The following is a 15,930-nucleotide window of genomic DNA, read 5'->3' on the forward strand; positions in this document are numbered from 1 at the left end:
TTTTTTTATCCCCCCCTAACAGCTGTCTAATGCCCAGGTACCTATTTACTGCTAGGTAACAGGAGCCTCAGGGTGAAAAAAACCTCTGCCCTTTGTTTCTCGCCGGCGCCAGGAATCGAACCCCGGACCACAGGATTACAAGTCAAGCATGCTGTCCTCTCAGCCACCGGCACCCATGACTAGTGTTACTGGCCTCAGGTAAATCAGGTAAATTAAATAATGTTATTCATAAAATAGCTGTGTATTTATAATTAACTTTGTTTAGAAATTTTAAGTATATTATTCATTCAAGAGAAAGGAAATATTAATTGCCTAATTCTGATTATAATTATAAATCAACTATTCTTATAAAATAAAGTAAGGTTCATGGTGGCAATTTTTTTTAATAATTAATAATAATTTGTTTTGTCAGGAGCAGACAGCCTGTGAGGTCCCCACCCACTAAGGTTCAACTACTGACCCTCCCCAGGATGCAACTCCACAACAACTGACTAACTCCCGTGTACCTATTTAATGCTGGGTGAACAGAATTGATAGGGAATATGCCCAACCATTTCTGTCCCGCCTGGAATTTGAACCTGGGATTCCCAATTATGAGTTGAGAATGAACTCGACTGGTGTATTCGTCACTAAATACATTACAAAAGACAAGAGCTCATAAATAACTAATTCAGTTTCCATAGTTCCATGTTTATACTGAAGAGATAAAACTACAGAATGTAAAAGGAAATCGTCTCAGTGGATGTTCCTAGCAGAATGTAAAGAGCTCATCCATTAAGAGACTAATAAATTCAGTTTTATATTAAGATAAGGATGTGTCAAACTATAGAGGTATACAGGTACTGCACCAAACCAAGGTGCAGCACTTAACAAAAGAGCCACCAGCATGCCAGAGACTCGTTCATCCTACCAGATAACGTCATGGTACAATTAGTTTGTCTTCTCCTCCAAATTTGATAGTGTATGTTTAGCAAATATCTATTTCACAACTCATAAGGTAAACTACACATTTTTTACCAATATACTATATCACCATGTTCAAATTATAAGCCTATTTTAAGCCAAATTTTATCCAATTTATGTTTAAAACTGTAAGATTGATTTACATTGTTTTACACCTGTTCATTCCAGTAATTATTGCAACAATTTGTGTAAAATGTTATGAATAAAGTTTTTAATGCAAAGTTTGCCCCCTCTCCTTAGTACAGTAATATAATAATAAACTCACAGGATCCATGCCCATCATCTGAGCCTCCTGGAACTCCTTGCTCTTGATGAAGTTCCTGCCCAGTGTGGCCGAAACCTTGGACATGACCGAGGTGTTGTCTCTGTCCATCATGTGGTACTTGGGTTCAGCCATGTCACCCATGAAGCGCAGTATCGTAATCCACAACGCCAAGGCTGCCTGGGGGGACACAATGAAGGCACTTAATTCTCCTTCCATCTTTGGTTCGATTTATACAGTTGTAACAGTCTTGAATACAAAATTTATTACAATACACTTTCCACAACATTTATGAAAACTGAAAATGATGTCCTCTATTCTTATTCATGGTTAATGGTATAACATGTACATATTAACTTTATGTCGTTATACTGTACTTCAAGATGGGTTAACACTTGTAAATTGACCTGTGGAACAGTTTACCCAAGAAGCTATCAAAACACACTTGCCACCAAATTCTTTAATACACCTTCAAAAAGTGACAAAATAGTAGGGAATCTTTTTCAAACTGTGAGCTTCCTGCCCCCCTACCAACCCCCCACTAGACACACTAGACACATTAACAGTTGGCAGTGATCAGGTAAAACAACGCCACAGGACACTCACCAGCTGGTCTCCCTGTGTCTGGAGCTGCAACAGTGGCTGTTTGAGTTGTTTCCGTGAATACTGGTGGTTGACATTGCCCTGGAAATAAGTTGTTGCATATTTCTGGAATTTGTAGCTGGAAAGGTCCTCAATCGGCTCTGTAGAATGGGGTATTGTTGAAATGATCTCATCCTCTGACTCCGTTTCCTTACCAGGAGGAGGTAGACCCTGGAAATAACAAATATATTTTGGAAAACAGAACAAATAAAAAGAATTAAGTGATAGGAAGCCAATGATATGAAAAGGAAGTTAACTACAAGTTTCAAAAGACTACTGAATATTATTTGCAAGTAACTGTCATACAGCATTTTAATACTCTATTTCCAAAAATGCTCAAATATATTTTTCACATCTGACAAGTTAAAATAAGTTATAATAAAACATTGAAGTACAACTTTCACAGTTACATATAAACTGTAGTCAAATTATAATGTTTCTCTTTACCGGGAAGGCTGTTGTAGAAGCGTGATTATTAGGTGTAAATTCTGGGATGAGGAAGCCAAAAATCTCTTCCACCAATTTGGAGTCATCAACAGGCTCGTCTCTCTGCCTCTCAGCCTCTTGCACCTTAAGTCTATTGCGGGCCATCATCTCCCGCTCCTCCTGGGAACGCAACTCCTCTTCCAGCTCTAATTCCCTCATGCGCTCCTGTACACATTACAACATGATTACTGACCGAGTGGAATGCTTCCTGTGTCCTCAATTCCTGCCTGAAAGCTGACGAGCTCTAATAGACACTTGACATTTAACCATTTCATTATAACCACCAAACTTGTTACTTGTAATTTTTGTTAAATTCTCAATCAATCCATAATCAAAAGTTACAAAAACATCAATACCAGTAATGTATTTGCTTGTTATAGTCTAAAAATTCACAAGGCCACTTTTAATACATGCTGCTACAATGAGAATAAATGCAAACTACTGACTGGCGATACAGTATAAAACAGCACCCTAGACACAGGCGAAATTTGAGAAATAAGGAAAATGGCAATCGTAATGCAAGTCTTTAAGAAGACAGACAAGAGTCACCGATTTATATGCTAGTGTATAATTAGTGGCTTCAAAAATACTGTATACATGTATTGAACCTAATAACTTACCACTAATGTATAATATGATCCTTTGAATATCTTATAAACAAAATATTATCATCATCATTAATAACCCTCCCTGGAAAGGTAATGGAGAAAATTAGATACAAAATATAGTAGAACAATGGAAAAACTATACGTAAGTCTGCCTATTGTCCGCACCCTGTCTACAGACAACAACATTTTTTAGTCTTGACCCTCTAAAACTCATATTTTTAACAAGTACATAAAAACTTGTAAAGAAATTCCAGCTTGAGAAGGAATAAAAACATTCAGATATTAAAAAGAATTACTAATTGAGACACTCACATTGAAATTCCTCTCGGCAATCTCCTTAGCCTTGCGCTTGTCCATCTGCTTCCTGAGCGCTCGCTCTTCCTCTTCCTTCTGTCTGGCAGCTTCTACCCTCAGCTTCAGCTTCAGATATTGCCGACGTGCAATTAATCCTCTTACCTGGGCCTGGATTTTGGTCACTGCCCACATCTTGCGCTGGAACTCTCTTCGCACAAGGTAACCTCGGCATCGAGCCTGCAACAAACATCAATTCTTCTTTTCAGTAATCTCCCTCTGCCATGATATATCATGACAAGCTTTGTCTTCCTTACCATTCATTAGACCCATCAAATTACACTCACCTACATAACAGATCTTCATATAATAAACAAAATTATCTAGGTGTTCAGCAAATACTGTATTTTGTTCATCATAAGTACACAGATGACTTAGCAATATGCACCATGTTCATCATAAGTGTACAGATGATTTAGCAATAGGCACCATGTTCATCATAAGTGCACAGATGACTTAGCAATATGCACCATGTTCATCATAAGTGTACAGATGACTTAGCAATAGGCACCATGTTCATCATAAGTGTACAGATGACTTAGCAATAGGCACCATGTTCATCATAAGTGCACAGATGACTTAGCAATATGCACCATGTTCATCATAAGTGCACAGATGGCTTAGCAATAGGCACCATGTTCATCATAAGTGCACAGATGGCTTAGCAATAGGCACCATGTTCATCATAAGTGCACAGATGACTTAGCAATATGCACCAGAGGAAAAATCAATGTGTATTCACACTTTCCATCCCTTACTGACCAAGAAAAAATTTAAATGCATTTAAAATTGGTAAAACCCAACTATAAGAAAATTCATAGAATAGTGATGAACCTTGATGTTCAGTTAATGAACACTATAAATACTAGAACAATGAGGGCCAATAATGATGCCATACCTGTAATGACACAACGTGACCTCGTAGATGTCTGAAGCGATGAGAAACGACCCTCGAGCGGATGAGAGCCTGTAACCTCATGTAACCAACACGCATGTTGTGATAACGACGTTTCTGAGCGTAGGTGCGGTAGTTCTTCTGGATGATAATGGCACTCTCTCGCATCTTCTGGAACCTGATATAGCAATTATCATCAAGTTATTACTTAATATGGACAGGCAGGAAAATAGCTAAAAACTAATGTAAACATAAGAAAATTGCACAGCACAAGGTGGCAAAAACCATTCCTGAACGAAGTTAACTCTCATACCAACAAAGGGTAAGTACTACACAACTAGTACTTCTGTAAACAATACAACACAGGGATCATCTCAATGAGATTTATAATACAGAAAAAGTTAAAAGACAAACTAGAAGAATAAATTTATTTTGCCAATTTCTCCTTTAGTATTAGTACAGTATTAGCATTACAGTATTTTATTTAGTTATTTATTCATAGTAAATTCTGTGTATACATTTAGTGGCATTTTAAGCACTTATCAAAAAAAAAAAGTTAAATGCCAATAACTGAATTTTTCAGTTTAACACTTAAAGGCCAAGATTTTTTTTTAACTTATTTGTACTTACTCATGAAACTTAAAAAACATTTATTATATTTATTAACTTAAGACTGCTCAAAATGCTGTTTATTGGCTTTGCATGATTATTGTACTTTGGAACCTTAAAAATCAGGAAGGTTTTAATACTATAGCAATAGTTCAAAGTTTGAAATGGGGAGCCAAACTTACCTCCTCCTGTAGTACCACCCACGGACACACCGCTGCAGAATTGTGATCTTCTTAGTGAGAACTCTATCTCGTTCCTGTTCAAGGAAAAGATCATGGGCATCCTTGAGGAAGACTTTGGTATGCCCAAGCTGATAATCTGCCCGACCCAACACTTGCTGGCATATCTTAGTTGTCGCAGCTCGGCAGTCAACCTGGTGAAAGTCAAAGTAAGCTTAAGAACAAGATGGATAATGAAGCTTTCAATAAAAATAGTACAGTATACATAGTGAGTAAACACCCATACACTTATGAGTTAGACAGGTGGCACAGGTAGCGGGGACGTGGAGGATGTGGTTCCCCGTTATTGGGGACAGGAAGCTTGTTAGGCGTATCAAGGCCCCTTAAGTCAACTGCTGCCTGACTCCCAGGTACCTATATAGTGCTAGATCAACAGAGGCATCAGGTGAAAGGAAACATGCCAAAATGTCTCCATCCTATGCAGGAAATCAAATTCAGGACCTTTCAGTTGTGAACCAATTGTGCTGACCACTGCACTACAGGATACCCCTCAACCAGATCTACCACTCCACACACCACATTTTCCCCACTGAACTTTCATTTCAAACAAAATAATCACGTTTGCTAATCATTTTTCCAACTTCTCATGATTGCTCATAAATTTAGTTAGTGTACTGTAGTAACAATTCTCACTTATTGAACTTATTTGAACTTAATTCTTACCACCAAAACTAACAAATACCTGAATGTGCCAAGAGCCACCATCTGTAGTGTCCGGACAACAGTAATGTGCCTGAGGTATTCAGTACAAAAACAAAGGTGATAAAGGAAAATGTGGTTGAGTTAATATATTTGTTATTAACTTTAGTGACCCTTCTTTCCAACCCTCCTATTGTTTGTAACCGAGTTCTCCAACACAGACATGGCAGGTATTGAAGCTTAGGTATTGAGGTATTCAGATGGTAGTAGCACCTGCAGCTGAACTAAGTACAGCACTTTATAGAACAACTGTTACATATAATAACTTAAAATACTATTAAACTTCAGTTAATGTTTATTTATGATACTGTACATCTTACGTACATTATATAGATCATTATTACCACATGTCCCAAAGATATTTCATATAAACCTCAATGACTTCTTCCTTTCCAACAGTTGTCATCTTTTATCATTATCAATCATATTCATCCACTCTGATGAATTTCATATTTCAAGGGGTTGAAAAGCTCCCCATCAGAAATGGATGGAAGAGAAATAAAGGAGAAACAATGTTAGAGTATCTGTAGTAACACCAACACCTTCAGAGTGAAGCTTCACACCACCTTTCTCCACACCCAAGGCTTCTGGAAAATAATTTTCACTTTATATTTCTCATTTCAGGTAATGTGTCAATCCCACCATAGCATCCTTATGCCTTCTTCAACTTATTTCAAAGATTCTTTGAAACTGACCTTGTGTGCAGGAGGGCAGCCATTAATGAGAAAGCGGTATCTCTCGACAAATTCCCTGAAGGTGTGACGAATAGGATAACCAGCCCGTCGAATCCTAATTGTTTCCATCATGCCAGAATACCGAAGTTGACGGCAACACAACTCTCGATCAAACAGCTACAAAAAATAAAATGGAAATGGGGGAACTAAGAATTTCATAATAAAGATTAATGTTATAAAAAAAACTACTATATTCTCAGAGTATCTGGGGCCAATACAGTACAAGAAAAACCCTGCTTCTAAGTGTTTAATAGATCAAGGGGGTAACATGGCTGCAGTTTCAACAAAAAAAAAACATTACGAATGTCAGCTAAAGTAATCAATCATTTTACATAATTTTGTTAATTTATGTGAAAGAACTAAATACTATTATCCAGTATTTAAAATACAAATCTAGTTGGACATCAAGCGTTGTACATAAATGAGAATATCAATTTCTCACAAGATTGTGAGAAAATGTCTCGCAAGACCTTTTGTCAAGGTCCGAGTATGTGATTAGGACGAGACTTACATTTCAACGTCTCATTGTCAATAATATTAGACAATAATATTAATATTGTCAATATTAATATTAGACGTTGAGATGCAAGTCTCATCCTAATCACACACTCAGACCTTGACAAAGCACTCAGGAGAGTGCGAAAGACTTGGTGTAAATTCATTACATAAATTTCACAAATACACAAATGTGGGTTTTTATCCTATGTTATTTTGCCTGTGAGAAGACATTACCATTACTTAATAACAAAAATTATAAATGGATGAACAAATAACAGTTGAAATAGAAAAAATCCATTTTGATCCCAACCCAAGAGGTTTGACCCACCATTGGCTTCTTGAACTCATTAGGTTTGATACATCTTATGAAGAAAGGTTGACAGGAGAGGAGAGTCTTCATCAACATGTCGAGCGACTTCTTAAACTGAGCCGACAATGTTGGTGCTCTCTTCCTCGTCTCCGAGCCCATTCCTGTGTGCAGTCAGGGAGTATGATGGACAATAATCATGGCAACAACAAATACAATATAATCACAATTTGCTATTTGCAATGCCAGCAGAAGTAAAATTCATTACCAGCCATAACTATATACAGTACAACTTGTCCTTAGGCCCTCTTTGCCTTTTCTCAATCCCTTTCCTGTAAAAATACTTGATACACATAATGTGAGAGCCCTATGCTAAATCTGGCCAACATTTTCATGGGGAAGAATGTTCAGATCAAGCTACTTCTACACCTCATTCCCTGTCTAACTTAAAAACACTTGAATTAGTCAACTATTATATCAGATATGGCAAACATTTAAGAGCCTGGAGGCTGTAAATACTGTGTGTATGTGTACATGTGCATACTTTTCAGTTGGGGATAAATAAATACTGGTATTATAAATCTGAACACATTTTATGTAAGATGCAACCATGGCTGGAACTAATGGTGTAAATGCCAGTATGATGGATAAAGCTTGCAAAGAGCCACTTTAAAAATACATTCCCTTGTCAGTTACCTATGTCCTCCACAAAGAGGTGTTGGAGGAACTTATTCGAGGTATTGTGGATGAGCTGCAGCAGGTCAGCACTGAAAGTGTCTCTGTTCTTGTCCAAGAAGCCTGCAATATGAAAATTTTCATTGGGAGCTTTTCTAAAACTATTGATACACAAGACCAAATACAGTTGCAATGTTTTCACAGAGGAATACTGAAAGTGTTGTAAAACAAAATCATTTGGAGCAGAGATAAACAAAATTACATATACGTTTTGAGCTGCATTACTTTTGCTTCAACAGATAAGGTCATGCCATTTCCATGTACAAAACTATGCACAGTCAAAGCAGGTCAATATTACACATCAGTACAGTTGAGAGTCATAATGATACAAGAGAGAGAGACAGGACAATACTCAAACCAGCCTGAAAATATGTCTAGAAGGTTCATTCTAACATTATTCTAAAATTATTGTTATATATTTTATTACACAAAGAAATCACATTACCATGATGTATCAATAAAATAAATCAGTAGAAGCCATGATGAGACTTCAAGCCTGCACACTGGGTACCTGCAAGTATATGCCCCTAGAGCATTCAATTGAACCCCTGGTTGTATTACTTTTGAGCATGTTGTGGCCGAGTTAGATAGGGCGCATAGTTGGCAGTAACCAGTTTGCAAATTCTAATCCTCATCATGGCTTCTACTGATTTTCTCATCATTTGATTTATAGTGATCTACTGACTTTCTCATACATTTGATTTATATTACACAGGGTTTGGTTACAATGACCATAGGTGGTACTGTATATAGATCTTTTACAAAGCAACTCAGCATTTAGGGCAAACCTGAAGATTAGTGTGTGGGTTACTTTATTACATTTGAGTCATTCCATTCACCTGGGCTCTAGGAGACTCAAATCGTGGACCCCACGCATGTGAGGCCAAAGCTCTATCGACCGAGCTATTGAGTAGTCTTAATAAGGAAGGATTCCAGAAGCATAATCGAGAGCTTCGGCCTCACATGCGTGGGGTTCGCAGTTCGAGTCTCCTAGAGCCCGGGTGAATGGAATGTTTATTTCCACGGAAGTGTGGATGACAATTTTTATTTGAGATTCATACTTAATACTTGGGTAACAAAGTTTTGGTTTCCCATTCTTGGGTACAGGAAACCTGCTAGACTTATTGAGGTAGTTCTAGGTCAATGAATCACCTTTTCCAGGATGCAACCCACAATATTTTCCAGACTCCTAGGTGCTGTACCTATTTACCAACCTTTCATCCTCTTTTGGTAGTACTTATTGTAACAATGAGGACCATAGTATATATATATACTGACGATTGATGAAATTAGAACGTAGAAATCGGCACTATTGAGTTGGACAAACTGGAAAACTATTTATTACTTGTGTTGCTTTGACAAACTAAACTAACCTAACCTTCCTAGGTTAGGTTAGTTTAGTTTAGTTAGTCCTAGGCCTAATACACGATATCTGAGGCCTAATATAGAGTACATGTGTGTGAAATATTTCTGAGACTAGTATATATGTTTGTTCCTAGTTGTTGTTTTTGTTTTAAAGAATTCTTTACTAGTAAGTATACTACTATCTAAAAACTAAGTATGTATGAATTCGTATGTGTGTATGTATGAGCATTTTTTTTCACTTCATTTCTTGACACCTCTATGTGCTCTATGTTGTTCTCTGGAATTCTTATCGTGTCTAGTTCCCTGAAGATTTCATTTTGTACAAACACACTTTAGAACGTTTCATTTAATGTTTCACACATATCCTTTTCATTTTCTGTGAATCAGTTTCTCATTTTCAACATCTGAATATTATCCTTTACCTGCAAATTGTTGTTTGTGAATTTATAAAATAGGCCTGGTTCTGTTTTACATTTGTCCGCTATCCTTTTTTCCAATATTTTTCTGCCTCTCTCTTCACTGCCAAGTAGTTGTTTCTTGCATCTTTGTATCGTTGGTATGTTTGGGGGTTTGGCCTCTTCCTGTATTGATTCCATTTTTGTGTCCTTTGGTCCCTGACCCTCTCGCAATTTCTGTTAAATCAATCCTGTTTCAAAGTTCTGCATCTCTGCTTTGGTACCAATTTTGTTGTGCCTTAATCATATATTTCACAAAACTTGACGTACATCTCATATACTTCATTTCATAACAGCAAATCTTTCCAGTCAAATTCCTTAAAGAAATTTCTAAGTTCCCCATTATGACCTCTCCTAAAATCAGGTTTTTCAACTGCTTTAACCTCCTTATTTTCTTCCAGATTATAATGCATTGCATACTTTATTCCCAAAAAGACATGGTCACTTTTACCCAAGGGAGGAAGGTACTGAATGTCAAATATCTCTTCCTCCTTCCTGGTAAATATCAAATCCAGCATGGAGGGAACATCCCCTTCCCTTATCCTCGTAGCTTGTTAGACATGTTGAAACATGAATGTTTCCAGGATGAGATTTATGAATCTACAGGTCCAAAAATCCTCTGTTCTAGCTTCATATGCCTCCCAGTTTATGGATTTCAAGTTGAAGTTGCTGACTACCAACAGTTATGATCTATCTTTATCCGCTCTCACCATAATCTCTCTCATTATTGTTATAAGACCCTCTCGTTTATTATCCAGCTCCTCCTCTGACCATGTGTTGCATGGCGGTGGACTATATGCATTTATGATCATTAGTTTATCATCCTGATTGCAGATCTCCAGTGCTGTTATATCAACTTCTCGTGAATTGGCAATCATTATTTTATGTACCTTTAGGTGTTCTTTCACCAGCACAGCAATGTCACCGCCTTTCCTAATTGTTCTGTCCTGTCTCCAAACTGAGTATGTGTGTGTATGTAATTACTGTACCTAAGTGTAATTACAGGATGAGAGCTACACTCGTGGTGTCCCGTCTTCCCAGTACTCTTTGTCATTTAACGCTTTGAAATTACTGACGGTTTTGGCCTCCACCACCATCTCACTTAGCTTGTTCCAACCGTCTACCACTCTGTTTGCACAAGAAAATTTTCTAATATTTTTTTGGCACTTCTATTTTCTTAGCTTGATTCTGTCATTTTGTTTGTGAAGCTGCTGGATTCAGGAATTCCTCTGTCAATTTGATCTATTCCTGTTAGTATTTTGTAAATGATGATCATATCTTTCTCTTTTGTTCCATCTTCTAGTTTCGGCATATTTAACGCCTGTAGTCTCTCCTTATAGCTCTTGTTTTTCAGTTCCGGAAGCCATTGCGTAGCATGCCATTGCACCTTTTCCAGTTTCTTAATGTGCTTCTTGAGATTTGGGCACCATACAACTGCTGCATATTCCAATTTTGGTCTCACAAAAGTCATGAACAATTTCTTTAGTATTTCACCATCCATATAAAAGCTATAAATGCCAAAACAATGTTAACTTTTAAGGTACAGATTGAAAAGATCATGGGTGAGGTGGGGTGTGATCTTTGAGAAGCTGCCAGCTTCCTGTCTCTGTCTAGATCACTATTGTTAGTGGCTCTCGGGTATACTCAGGTAATTATTACAGTATATTATTATTTTTATTATAATTATTATTATTTTAATAGCAAATTTGTGTATAGTTGTGTCTTCAGTACTGAAGATTTGAGTTACAGAACCCTAAGAACAAATACTGTGAGTTATAGGTATGATCTTAGTAATCCTACTGTGACTTTGTAATATATATATATATATATATTTTTTTTGCATGTTATTAACTATATCATAGATGAACACTGGTGATTTTTTTAAAAGAGTGAACACTAAAAAAACTAAACTAGTATAATAACCAATATTTCATCTCTGTACACACACACACAAGACAATCCACACTCATGAATATGATAACAAGCCGAAGTAACCAATAACTTGTATACAATGGAAACCAGAAGAGCACAGTTGGTGTCTTACCTCGGGTATCATAGAAGACAACTCCAGCAAAATGATTGATACCAAATGAGGCATTGAGGTCTGACTTGGGTTTAAGGTACTGTTTATGTCTTGAATGCTGCTTGTGTAGTTTCTGCAACATGGTCTGGTCAGTGCCCTGTAGAGATGAGAGAGAGAGTGTAATAGCCACAAAGGACAAACTACTGCAGTTTTCAAAGACAATGTGGTGGGTAAAAATTCAATAACAGCTTAAAAATACATACTGTGTCAGCCAGAGCAGAGTCATAGCTGGGAAGCAACATTACTAGTGTATGAGCAACTGGTCCACATATTAACAGTTCCCATGCTACTACCACCAGCTACTACTACTATTATTATTATAATTATAATTAAGGTTCGTGTCTTAGTAATACTACACAAAATTTTAGAATTTTAGCCACCAAATACAATCATATTATAATTATGAATACATTAAGAGAAAACAACTATTCCTGAGCAGGACAGAAATGGCTAGGAAATTTTGCTTTCACCTAATACCGCTGTTCACCCAGCAGTAAATAGGTACCCCGAGTTAGGCAACTGTTGTAGGGTTGCATCCTGGAGAAGGTCGGTAGTTCAACCTAAGGGGGGGGCTGCAACGAAAGCCAAAGCACTGTATGTATATATACATATACTGTATACTTTATATATATATATATATATATATGTCGTACCTAGTAGCCAGAACGCACTTCTCAGCCTACAATTCAGGGCCCGATTTGCCTAATAAGCCAAGTTTTCCTGAATTATTATATTTTCTCAAATTTGTTTCTTATGAAATGATAAAGCTACCCATTTCATTATGTATGAGGTCAATTTTTTTTTATTGGAGTTAAAATTAACGTAGATATATGACCGAACCTAACCAACCCTACCTAACCTAACCTAACCTATCTTTATAGGTTAGGTTCGGTTAGGTAGCCGAAAAAGGTAGGTTAGGTTAGGTTAGGTAGGTTAGGTAGTCGAAAAACAATTAATTCATGAAAACTTGGCTTATTAGGCAAATCGGGCCTTGCATAGTAGGCTGAGAAGCGAGTTCTGGCTACTAGGTACGACATATATATATATATATATATATATATATATATATATATATATATATATATATATATATAATAATAATAATAATAATAATAATTAATAATAAATACCACTACTACTAATAATAATATTCATTATCATCATTGTCTCAGGGGACAGGCAGCCAGAGTGTGTGCATATATACACAGGCTAATGTTGAGGTCCCCCACCCCTTCCCAAGTCGAACAAACAACCTTCCCCTGTTATACAACCCACAACAAGCTATCCAACTTCTGGGTACCCAATTGCTGCTAGGTGAACAAGTGACGGGAAATGCACCCAACCAATAATGTCCAGCCCAGGATTAGAACCTAGAATTCCCAGCTGTGAGTTTTGAACGAACACAACTGTACTACTCAAAAGTTGCATAGAACAAGGCTAAGGGATTGCAGTATGGTTAGAGGGAATTCAAAATAATGCATTCCAGCGTTTGTATATGACAACTGACGAGGAGCGTGATACACTAAGTGTTGACTAAACCCCACACACTAGAAAGTGAAGGGACGACGACGTTTCGATCCATCCTGGACCATTCTCACGTTGATTGTAAATGACTTGAGAATGGTCCAGGACGGACCAATACGTCGTCGCCCCGTAACTTTCAAGTGTGTGGTTTGGTCAAAATATTTCAGCCAAGTTATTGTGACTCCCTGTCTGCATAGTGATACACTAAGACTTACAAAGTGGCGGGGTGTTACCTTGATATGGTGAATTGCTAGGTGTCCTTTTTTTGTCGTAATTTTATCATGACAAGAATGAAAGAACTCTTGTATATATAAAGCCAGCGCTGAATGAAATGAAACGCCATTTTCTGGGTGAGATCGGGAGGCTCCCCAGAGCTTATCCAGGCTGATATGCTACTGTCAGACGTTGACATCAGTCATGTGTATGGAGTTCTGTGGGCTTACCGGGGACCACGAGCCAGAACCTGGTCCCCCTCAGAGAGGCATAGGGAGCAACAACCTATAGAAACCCCCATGTGGTTGGAAGCATTCTATGTCTGCCATCGACCGGGTCAGGCACCCAGAAAGGTAAGCGTCCCAAAACAAACCCCTATTCTGGTGAAAATTGCTATCAAAAGCTGAACAAGTGGATAGAACTCCCCAAAAAGAAATGAGCAAATGAGCATGATTTCATACGTCACCGCACCGCTGTCTGCAAGCTCCCCCCTTCCCAGGAGGTGGGGGGGGGAAGGGGAAACCTCAGACCCTCGTGCTGGCTATCCACCCATCAGTTCTGAGGCTGGATATCAAAACACGCGAAAAGTCGCCGACCGGAGGGAGGGTGGGATGCCGAGGAGCCTCCGAGTCTCACTCAGAAAATGGCATTACATACAACGCTGGTTTTCTGTGGGGGAGCCCCTTCAGCTCCCCGGAGCTAATTACCCACAGAGGAAAGGTACAGGGACTTACCCGGGAGGCGGTCGCTGCTCACTCCTCAACTCAAAGTCGAGACAACTGGCTGCAACAACTGACCCAAAGCGACACAGACCTGACGAGGCCCAGGAATGTTCGCGAGATATCAAGCAGCCAGGACCCTGTTCGACCGCCAAAATCCCTGCACCCGAATGTCAGTCCAGGACATGTTGCCAAAGATGGCAGCAAGAGCAGCGAACTTTCAAACATCATGGGCACAGGGATAGACCGCAGGCTGGCTAGCCTTAATAACACTGCGGACGACCTGGGAGACCCGCACACGCAAACAAGGAAGAAGGTAAACTAACACTAACAGGTGGGACACTAACAAGGATGCCACCTGATCATCTTAGAGATGATAAAACTCGAATCAAAAATACTATGCGCAAAGACTTGAGGAGAAGATCAAACCAGCAACGTGACGCTCTGGTCTGATCTGCTGGAAAAGGCGGAGCTGCAGGAAAACCTCTGGGTTCGGACACCGAGCAAGCAGCGCCTAAAACCAAGGCTGAGCCGGCGACCATGGAGCCAAGAGGACTACTCTCCCCTGGTAAGTCTCCAAGCGAGTCAGGACCTGGAACAACAACTGAACCGGAAAAAAAGAGGTACAGGAACCCCCACCTAGACCAATACTGCTGAAAGGCACCAACCCTGACAGCCTTGCAGTTGGGAAAGGGCGCCACATAAAGGGGAAGGCGCCTCGACCACGCCGACGCGAATAGGTCCATCTCGGGGCACCCGAACTTCTGGCAAAGTCAACAGAAGGAGTCGGCATCGACTGTTCATTCTGTGGACAAGGGAACGAAACGAGACAGGACATTGACCAAGACGTTAGACACTCCCCGCACATGAACAGCCAGGAGAGTCAAACCCCAAGAACTCAGCAGACAAGTCACCTGAAGTAAACAGTGCCAAAGAGCCAAGGACTGCATCGAACCCACCTGGTTCAGGCAACGAATCACCGGGAAGCATTCCGAATGGAGCCGGATCGTCGATCTGCGGGCGACTCAAACCCTCCGAAGAGCAAACCACACCACCGCGAACTCCCACACCGTGCTGTGGGCTCGACGGAAGGACGAACCCCACCGCCCCTGGCAGGCCTGGTGAGCACTGGTCACAAAACTCCAGCCGAGAGACGATGTGTCCATCAAGTGAGGGCTCAGGGAGGTGCCAAGGCACTGAACCAAAAAAAAACGAAGAGGAAGCCAGCGATACATCAGCCGACGCAAGGCCCCTGGGGGCCGAACCCAGCGATAGCGAGAGAGGTGGAAGGGAGGTCCCAGAAGGAACCAGAACAGTCGAAGAAGCCAAACCCGACCCGGCAGATAAACCAACATCACGAAGTTCAGGCTCCTGCACAGACCCTCGAGGAACCGCCGGGTGACCCAGGAGCCCCCCAAAAACAGGCACAAGCGGGACCGCGGCCACTGGAGAGACTCCAGAGGAAGAGACAAGGAAGCGGTCCGGGAGTCCCACACAAGACCCAGCCACGTCCAAACCTGGGATGAAACCAGATGGGGCTTCC

At 39.6% G+C, this 15,930-nt stretch overlaps 1 protein-coding gene across 6 annotated transcripts in view; it reads right to left on the reverse strand.

Moving 5' to 3' along the window:
• ck (myosin-VIIa ck) overlaps positions 1-15,930 on the reverse strand; it is a 220,641-nt gene that overhangs the window by 58,242 nt on the left and 146,469 nt on the right. For all 6 annotated transcript variants that reach the window (XM_045738596.2, XM_045738595.2, XM_045738593.2 and 3 more), the window contains 10 exons: positions 11,893-12,028; positions 7,990-8,091; positions 7,315-7,457; positions 6,450-6,605; positions 4,999-5,189; positions 4,211-4,385; positions 3,274-3,492; positions 2,315-2,518; positions 1,832-2,038; positions 1,229-1,405 (listed from right to left, as the gene is read on the reverse strand). In XM_045738596.2, coding sequence (XP_045594552.1) covers positions 1,229-1,405; positions 1,832-2,038; positions 2,315-2,518; positions 3,274-3,492; positions 4,211-4,385; positions 4,999-5,189; positions 6,450-6,605; positions 7,315-7,457; positions 7,990-8,091; positions 11,893-12,028 — 1,710 coding nt within the window. The remainder of the gene's footprint in view (positions 1-1,228; positions 1,406-1,831; positions 2,039-2,314; positions 2,519-3,273; positions 3,493-4,210; positions 4,386-4,998; positions 5,190-6,449; positions 6,606-7,314; positions 7,458-7,989; positions 8,092-11,892; positions 12,029-15,930) is intronic.

This window comes from Procambarus clarkii, chromosome 43 (assembly GCF_040958095.1).
Source record: "Procambarus clarkii isolate CNS0578487 chromosome 43, FALCON_Pclarkii_2.0, whole genome shotgun sequence".
NCBI lineage: Eukaryota > Metazoa > Arthropoda > Malacostraca > Decapoda > Cambaridae > Procambarus > Procambarus clarkii.